We start from the raw sequence: 9,014 nt of genomic DNA on the forward strand, positions 1-9,014 counted from the left end.
TTTCTTTTCCTCCCCTCCATGCAAGTATTAAAGAGGCCTGTCACCAATGAGGAACTTCTGACCCCTGGGGCACCGTACATCAAGAAAACGCTGACGGTAAGCTTGTTAGCCGGTCATCAGAATGTTACATTGGGATTATTGCTAAATCCTCCTTGTTACAGTACAGAGCCCTTTAACTGGGCAAGCCTAAAGTTGCACGATGTGTTAGCATCTCTCCCACAAAATAGTCTAAGTCCCAAGGCGAAGTACCTTTAAATGATGCAACACAGCAATCCTCGTGTGTTCAAGTTAGAACCATTGGGGCTGCTCTGGAGTAACTGGAGTGTGTGTGTTTGTGTGTGTAGAAATCTTACACATCTAATTTGCCTCTGGGCTTTAATTATAACTTCCATGAATGAATGAATTTTTATTTGCATCAGCTGTCGACCATAATAAAACAACAATATGATATATAAAAATTAAAAAAATAAAAAGTCAACTCCATAAAATACATTTTAGGGTTTTGAATCAATAGTCATAGAGTGGATCTTACTCTAATTGCCCCAGCTAAAATCCCTGCAAGCTTTGCTGTCACCTGCTCATCTGCCAAGAGAAAGGGCACTGGCAGTGGCTGGGCGACCCATAATGGACAATAAAAGAGGAGAGATAACATCATTCCTCAAGTTTTTATAAAGAGTGCAGGCCAGAAGGGCATGTGCCACTGATTTGGTACTGCCATCTCCACAGGGACATAAGCGTTTTTCGTGTGGAATCTGTTGGAATCATCCCTCAAGTACCGCCAAGGGCAATACATTCAATCTTGCAAGAGTAAAAGCACGTCTGTATTTTGGAATTGCTCGGTTATGCAGATAGGGTGCCAGAGAGTCGAAATGGGTAGGTGGAAAATAGTCATACCATGGGGAAAATTTCCTTATCGTGGCCAAGTTGTTCTTATAACTTCCACTGTTTTATTGTTTCCCCATTTTTGTTAGGGTTGGCATATTTCAAAAAGTGAAAATCTGACCACAATAGTGGTTGAGCTTTTGGGGGCAAAACGAAAATGAAGATTTTTGCCAATTGTTTAGGAAAATAGCCCCCCCCCCAAAAAAAAACAACCCCACAACACTACTCATTTGGGCTGCTATATGCCCGGATTTCCCCAGACATTTTAGCCACTTTTCAAAAATTTCGCCTGGATGCCATTTTCGACAGACGAATCCCGGCCACGTCCAGGAATTTTCAGGTGTATGGCGGTCCGACTTAATGTGCATTTCTGGGTTGGGTTTTGCCCTATTTTCCTGCGGGTCAGAAGAAGGTGCTATGAAGTATAGCAGCTGATAGCTCTTTTGAAAGCAAGGCGTCTGATTTAGGAAGAGAGTGTGCGGTTTGGGGGATATGATGTGGGGAGGGTGCATCTGTCCACTGCAAAAAGAAGCCACTGTTTTGACTCCTTGCAGCTGCATTCATTGGATTAAGCAGCATCAGAGTTTCCTTGCGTCACTCTGCAAAGGGGGCGAGATGCAGAGTGGAAAGGTCATGGGGCAGGTCATGTGAAGCTGCCATAGACATTGGGCCCATGTTTGTGTAATCTGCTCGGTAGCAGATCTCCAGAGTCTTTCCCATCACCTCTGCTCCCTCATCTTTAGATGCCAGAGTTTGGACCCGGGACCTTTTGTAGGCAAAACGTGCGCTCTGTCACTGAGCCATCAGAATGTGGTCTTTGTTTTTTTTAATTTTCAAACTGGCTAGGAAGGACATTCTATTCTCTTCCTGGCGTGCCATTTCTTCCCTTCTGAACTTGCCCTGTCCTTCAACTCCCGAGTCTTGTGGGTACATCTTTTTGTCATTTTCATGGTTAGTTTCCTCTCCTTCCTGTACCACCTGTTTGTTGTTGTTTCATTTGCTTGTTTCAGTCAGGCGAAGCCCTTTGAGAGACGGCCTTTTTCTCCCCCTCCCCTCCAATACGCTTCTAATTTGAGCTTCTGTCCTTGGACACATGTGTGCAAAGTCGGAGGAGTTCAGAAACCAGTTTAATGGGACGTTGACTTCTGCCACATCAGTCTAAAATGACTAGCTCTGTGTTCACTCAAGAGCAAGAACCAGGCAGTCTTGCCCATCTTTTTATTTTTAATGCAATTGACCATTTCTATTCACTTGTTTTCGGGCGCGGGTGGCGCTGTGGGTTAAACCACAGAGCCTAGGACTTGCCGATCAGAAGGTCGGCGGTTCGAATCCCCGTGACAGGGTGAGCTCCTGTTGCTCGGTCCCTGCTCCTGCCAACCTAGCAGTTCGAAAGCACGCCAAAGTGCAAGTAGATTTTTTTTTTTTAAAAAATGATATTTATTGAGAATTTAAAATTACAGAGAAAAAAAAGAAAAAGAGGAAAAAAGGAAGAAAAAAAAAGAAATTAAACAATACAAGTCAATAAAAAAAGAGAGCAAAACACACAATACATCAGAGCCAAAAACAAAGGCAAACAAAAAATTAAAAACAAATCCAATATTCCCAAATCTTTATCTTTCGTTATCTTGTTTCATCGACGTCATCACACCTCCCTTTTTTGTATTCTAGTTATTAATTATCTCAACAAATCCTTTCCATCTTTCACTATGTTCTGTCATTAAATTATCTTAATTTATTCTAACCTTATCTTGCCATAAAAAGCCCTAAAGCTTAAAACTTATTTGTACATAACTCTTTATAGCATTTCTACTAAAGCCAAATAGTTTCATTCCAACATTTTTTCTAACATTCATTAATTTTACAATATTTCTCTAAATGAATTTTTAAACTTTCTTCCAATTTTCATCCACCGTCTCTTCTTCCTGGTCTCGGGTTCTGTCAGTCCTTTCTATCCATTCCATTTAGTCCATCAACCTGGTGATCTTCTATCCGAGGCTCTTAACTCTTTTCCATGTCCCTTCTGCAGGTCTTCTTCGTATTTATACCTGCACCTTACTTTGTCTTCTGCTGATCTTGTTCTTAGTTTCCTTCCTTTATCGATGAGGGGTAGATCTCGGGGAGACTCCAACCTAACAATGTCTTTATCCCTTCTCGACAAGTCGGCCCATTCTCTATAGTCAGCCCTAAAATCCAAAAGATATTTCAAGGCATGTTTCAAAGTCCCTCCAAAGTTAAAGGCCCCAACAACTCCAGACTCCCCCTGGCCCAAAACCAGATCCCAGAAGCCAGAACAGCCCTGCATAGGGGGATCTATCCAATTTCCCATGTCCAATCCAAACGAGACTCCATCTCTCCAAATCTGACTTTCTCCAGGTTCGGTCATCAAAAACAACAGCTTATGTTCCTGCAAAGCCTCGGCTCTTTCCACATGTATTTCTTGAGGTTCGACAGCAACCTCCTCCTTTGTCTTCTGCACAACTTGCCCTGTCAAAGCAGATTCCTGGGTCGGTTCCTGAGTGGTTTCTATATAGGTATTCACTGTTTGTCCAAAATTATTAACTGCAACAGTCATCAAATCCATCTTCTCATGTAGCTGTTCCAATAAAGCGCTTGTCTTGCAAAAAGCAATCACTAAGGCTTCTTCTGGGCACATTCTTGTTCAAGGTCAATGTCTGGTTCTCACGATCTTTAATCTCTACAGCTGGAGAATCCCCCAGATCGATTCCAACAACAGTTTTCAAAGCTCCCTCTAGGGGAAACAATTTCTGTTTGTATCCATCCTTTTAAAAGCAGATCCAGCAACAAAATTACTTTCGTTTTTCAAATATTTTGTTCCTTTTAAATGCAAAAGGAAACATTGGAGTCAATGTGTTTCTCTTTTTTAACTATCTATCAGCAAACGTTTTATTCACAGTCAATGGATTTTCCCAAAACGTCTGTCTTCCTAGCAACCCGTTCCCAGGTTCAAGGTGGTGGAAATTTATCTTTCTTTACTCTCTCTCCTGCAGGCTTGAACAATCTAAGATTTCCCCTCTCTTCTCCTGCTTCCAAGGGGGGTTTAGTAGTTTCAGCTGATGGAGATTTAGTTCTTTACAAAAATCTTTCCAGACTTTAGCTTGCAATGTCTTTGCTTCAATCTATTTACAAAAGCGGAAGGCGGACTTCCTGTTTAGAGCCTTCCCGTTTCGGTGCCAAATTAAGATATTTCATAGTCCAATTTTCCATTCTACTCATGGGTAGTTGTTTAAAATCCAATTGTCCACAGGAAAAAGTCAGCGCTCTCCGGCAACAGCAATGCGGCTTCACTCCGTGAAAAGAGCAGTCGATTCGAAGCACCGCGCCACTCACCCCACATCGCTCTGGATCCCCGAAACCGGGTTTCCCCGCGAGTAGGGGAGGCACAAAAGGTGCCTGCCGAATCCCACGTCCACAGGCTTCTCCCGCCTGTGGTTTTTGATGGGTCTCCGCCTCGCCGTGGCGGTCCAGACCCTAATTTCCACAAAGCAGATTCCTCCCGATCAGAGGAAATCCGTCATTGCCGGAGGCGCTAACCCGGAAGTCCCAAAGTGCAAGTAGATAAATAGGTACCATTCTGGCGGGAAGGTAAATGGCGTTTCCGTGCGCTAATCTGGTTCACCAATTCCTGCATTGCAGGGGCTTAGTCATGCTGGCCACATGACCCGGAAGCTGTATGCCGGCTCCCTCGGCCAATAAAGTGAGATGAGCGCCGCAACCCCAGAGTCTGCTTGACTGGACCTAATGGTCAGGGGTCCCTTTACCTTTTATTCACTTGTTTGAATCCATTATACATACAACTTTAATTTCAACTTAACCAACTTGGTGCATAGATCTGGACCAGCTGCATTCATTTGTGCTTTCCCTGACGGGTCCTGTGTTACAGATCTGTAAGGGGTAGCAGGACTCTTCCACATATTTTGACCATATTTATTCAGAAACCAGAAGTCTCACACATCAGGAGGTGTGAGATGGGGGCTTTTTGACTCGGTGTCCCCTGCTGCCTCTTTCCCACCAAACTGCCTAATGGTGGAGTTTTAGCCTTGTAGAAGCAAAAGTAAGAAGACTGTCACCTTTGCTTTTGCCCAAGGCTGAGCATTTTTACAACACTGGGGTGTAAAAAAAAGAAGAAGAACAATTGCAAATGCTGTCCCTCCTTCTTTGCAGATTGTGGGCGACGCAGTTGGCTGGGGATTTGTGGTCCGTGGAGGTCAGCCATGCCACATCCAGGCTGTGGACCCAGGAGGACCGGCTGCAGCTGCTGGCATGAAGGTACCAGTCTTATCTAGTCAACCAGATCCCTATACATCAGCCTGGGTAGCTCAAATTTAGAGTGTGGTGCTGTAACCCCAAGGTTGCAGGTTTGATCCCCATACGGGACAGCTGCATTTTCCTGCATTGCAGGGGCTTGGACGAGATGTTTCTCAGGGTCCCTTCCAACTCAACAATTCTATAGGACTCTATAGGAAGCCCCTCAGCAGGACCTGAATGCCTCATCGTGTTCCCCAGAAACTGGTCTTCAGAGGCATGCAGCCGTCAACCCCACAACCTCCCATGCATTTGGCTGAAAGCTCTTCTGAGAACTTTTGGACCAGCACTAGTCAGAATGGAGACTGAAAGCTTGCCTATATTTGATATACTTTGGCTGTTGTGCAAAGCTGGGTGGAAGGAGCCTCGTTGCAGCACCTGGAAGCTGATGGATGAGTTGTCGGCCGATCGCGGGAAAAGGAGCTGAGTGAATTCGACAAGCAAATCCTCTCTGTCTACTCGAGCACGAAAGGCGATGGGTGCCACCTGAGAGCACTGAACCAAAAATAAATGGGTTTTGAGCTCCTCCTTAAGGATCAGCTCCTTTGGAATGAGAGGAGCTGTTGGCTCTGCTGCTTAGAAGCTTTATTATTATTATTATTATTATTATTATTATTATTATTATTATTTTATTTTATTTTATTTTATTTGGAGAAAGGAGGAAGAAGCAAGGGAGTGGCTTATACAAATGCAAACTTTGGTGGTTTGTGTGTGTTTTTTGGAACTAAAGAGTTTCTCAAAAGACTGCTTCTATCAAATTAGGTATGTGTATAAGATTTTGCTTGCACAAGACTTTCTGGATTTTCATTGAATTTCACTTCTGACAGAATTTGGTGGCTTCTCTGAAGAAGTATGAAATCTCCCTGAAAAATCTCCCTCTATTATTATTATTATTATTATTATTATTATTATTATTACTACTACTACTACTACTACTACTATTACTACTACCCCATCCACCTGGCCTTTCACAGCTCTGGACACTCCCGCAGGTGCTCCACATGATTGAGAATCCCTAAAAATTCACTTTTAAGAAAAATGTAGTGTAACTTCTCCTTTCCCCTCCCTTTAGGTCTGCCAGTTTGTCTATTCTGTGAACGGGATGTATGTCTTACATCTGGACTATCAGACCATTAGCAGCCTCATCATGACCGGACCTCGAACTCTTGTCCTGGAGATTATGGAAGCCACTGAATGAATGAAAAGGCCACACGTTGACTTCCTTTTCCGCAAACCCACAACTCCTTGCCAGAGGCCACCAACCATATTTCACGAGCTGTGGATGAGACGATCAATCTAAGCGAATCCTCTAAACCCAGAAGGGGCTCAGTGTTTCCTCTTATGCCTACTGACTAATAAGGAGGTGGAACATATCCTGAAGATGCCAAGGCGGGGTTTGTGTTTTTTGTTTTTGAAGAGCTGGGTCTTGAAAAACCAAGGAGTCTCTTCCCATGGAGAAAAAGGAGAGTTAGGATCCTTTTTTAAAAGAGTAATACCCAAAAGCTCATCCAAACAGCTTCTTAACGCCATAAGAATGTTGCCAAAGCTCAGCACCGTCCTCCTCTTTCTCATAGTGCCTCTGCTTACCTAACTTGTTCACTAGAACAGATAATAATAATAATAATAATAATAATAATAATAATAATAATAATAATAATAATTTATTTATACCCTACCCATCTGGCTGGGTTTCCCCAACCACTCTGGGCAGCTCCCAACAGAATATCAATAATATTTAAAAAAGCAATCAAACATTAAAAACTTCCCTAAACAGGGCTGCCTTCAGATGTCTTTTAAAACTCAGATAGTTGTTTATTTCCTTGACATATGGTGGGAGGGCGTTCCACAGGGCGGGTGCCACTACCAAGAAGGCCCTCTGCCTGGTTCCCTGTAACCTCACTTCTCGCAATGAGGGAACCACCAGAAGGCCCTCGTAGCTGGACCTCAGTGTCTGGGCTGAATGATGGGGGTGGAGATGCTCCTTCAGGTATACTGGACCGAGGCCGTTTAGGGCTTTCAAGGTCAGCACTTTGAATTGTGCTCGGAAATGTACTGGGAGCCAGTGTAGGTCTTTCAGGATCAGTGTTATATGGTCTCAGCGGCCGCTCCCAGTCACCAACCTAGCTGCCAAATTCTGGATTAGTTGCAGTTGACATGTCCCTGTGCGACTTCATCCAAAATGATTCTTTTTCCAGCTGTGCTTATCATGTGTGCAGGCAAAACAGAAGTGACGCACTGGGTCCTCCTGGACAGAACCCTGCAGGTAGCACTGGCAACAAAACATTGCTGTGCAAAATGGTTCTGCTCATTGTGCTTGCCAGTCCACCCAGCCATGCCCTCCTGCAGGTTACTCCATTCCCTTCTCCTCAGTTTCCCGTAGACTAGGATAGCTCAGTCGGTAGAGCATGAGACTTGGTCTCAGGGATGTGAGTTTGAGCTCCACATTGGGTGGAAGATTCCTGCATTGACCTAGATGATCTTTGTGGTCAAGTCCAGTGCTACAATTCAATTTCCCCCGACAGTCATTCAGCATTCTGTGGTCCTGAACATGCATAGCTCTTATTGGGCTGTGTATTGACTGTTCAGGGTGATTCCCACCCACCCAAACTCTGGAGTTTCTTGCCAGTGTGGTATAGTGGTTAAAAGCGATAGACTTGTAATCTGGGGAACCAAGTTCGCATCTCCGCTCCTCCACATGCAGTTGCTGGGTGACCTTGGGCTAGTCACACTTCTCTGAAGTCTCTCAGCCCCACTCACCTCACAGAGTGTTTGTTGTGGGAAAGGAGATGGTTAGCCACTTTGAGACTCCTTCGGGTAGTGATAAAGCGGGATATCAAATCCAAACTCCTCCTCCTCCTCCTCCTCCTCCTCCTCTTCCTCTTCTTCTTCTCTTGTTTCTTTGTGGCCTTGTGCTTAACTGCAAGTGCTGTTGGCACAGACCGGTTGAGTTTGCTGTTGGAGGGAGCAATAACACTTTGCACCCATGCTTCAGGGAAAGAGCAGCCCTACAGATATTGCTGGAGCACAACTCCTATCATCTCTGGCCGTCGACCATACTGGCTGGAGCTGATGGGAGTTGGAGTCTATCAACATCTGGAGGGCCTCGGAACGCTCACACTTGGCTGTAGGTTGCCATATTGACTCCAATTCTTTTAATTGATACTCTAAGAATTTGGAATCTCTCAGATCTGTGGTGCATCAGAGGCCTTGCAGTATGCGCAGAATTCATTCTGGCTTCCATGGTCTACTCTGAACTGTTGGCAGAGTCGGATGCATCTAATAGAGGTTACCACCCACACACTTCCGCTGCGCTTTTCTGCTTGTGTGGTGGCACCTCGGTAAACCCACTTCTTACTGTTTGTAGCAGAGTTTTCCCCGGAGGCAGAAGACAAGAAGACGGGTCATACTCAAATTCACAGTCAAGAGCTTCTTTATTGCTTGACTGGTTGCACAAGCATTTTTGTTACTATTACATACAAGCTATTTACATTCCTTCTTTATCTCTCCAGCACGGTATAATCTCAGTCCAGTAATTACCGTATTTTTCGCCCCATAAGACGCACTTTTTCCCCTCCAAAAATGAAGGGGAAATCGGGGTGCGTCTTATGGGGCGAATGCCTGCAAGCCTCGCGCGCCCGGCAGGAGGTCCCACCGGGTGCGCGAGGCTTGGGGCGGCAGCCAGTCGCCCGAAGCACGGGGAGCCCTCGGGAGGGCTCCCCCTGCTTCGGGCGAGTGTCTGCAAGCCTCGCGCACCCGGCAGGAGGTCCCACCGGGTGCGCGAGGCTTGGGGCGGCAGCGGACTGCTTGCG

General features: G+C 45.1%; 1 protein-coding gene across 2 annotated transcripts in view; it reads left to right on the forward strand.

Moving 5' to 3' along the window:
- Positions 1-8,791, forward strand: part of LOC309534187 (DEP domain-containing mTOR-interacting protein-like) — a 36,279-nt gene extending 27,488 nt beyond the window's left edge. For both annotated transcript variants that reach the window (XM_082226288.1, XM_082226289.1), the window contains 3 exons: positions 26-96; positions 5,065-5,169; positions 6,278-8,791. In XM_082226288.1, the coding sequence (XP_082082414.1) occupies positions 26-96; positions 5,065-5,169; positions 6,278-6,403 (302 nt within the window). In that variant the 3' untranslated portion in view covers positions 6,404-8,791. The remainder of the gene's footprint in view (positions 1-25; positions 97-5,064; positions 5,170-6,277) is intronic.
- The last annotated feature ends 223 nt before the right edge of the window (positions 8,792-9,014 follow it).

This window comes from Podarcis vaucheri (assembly GCF_965113315.1).
Source record: "Podarcis vaucheri genome assembly, chromosome: 6".
Lineage (NCBI taxonomy): Eukaryota > Metazoa > Chordata > Lepidosauria > Squamata > Lacertidae > Podarcis > Podarcis vaucheri.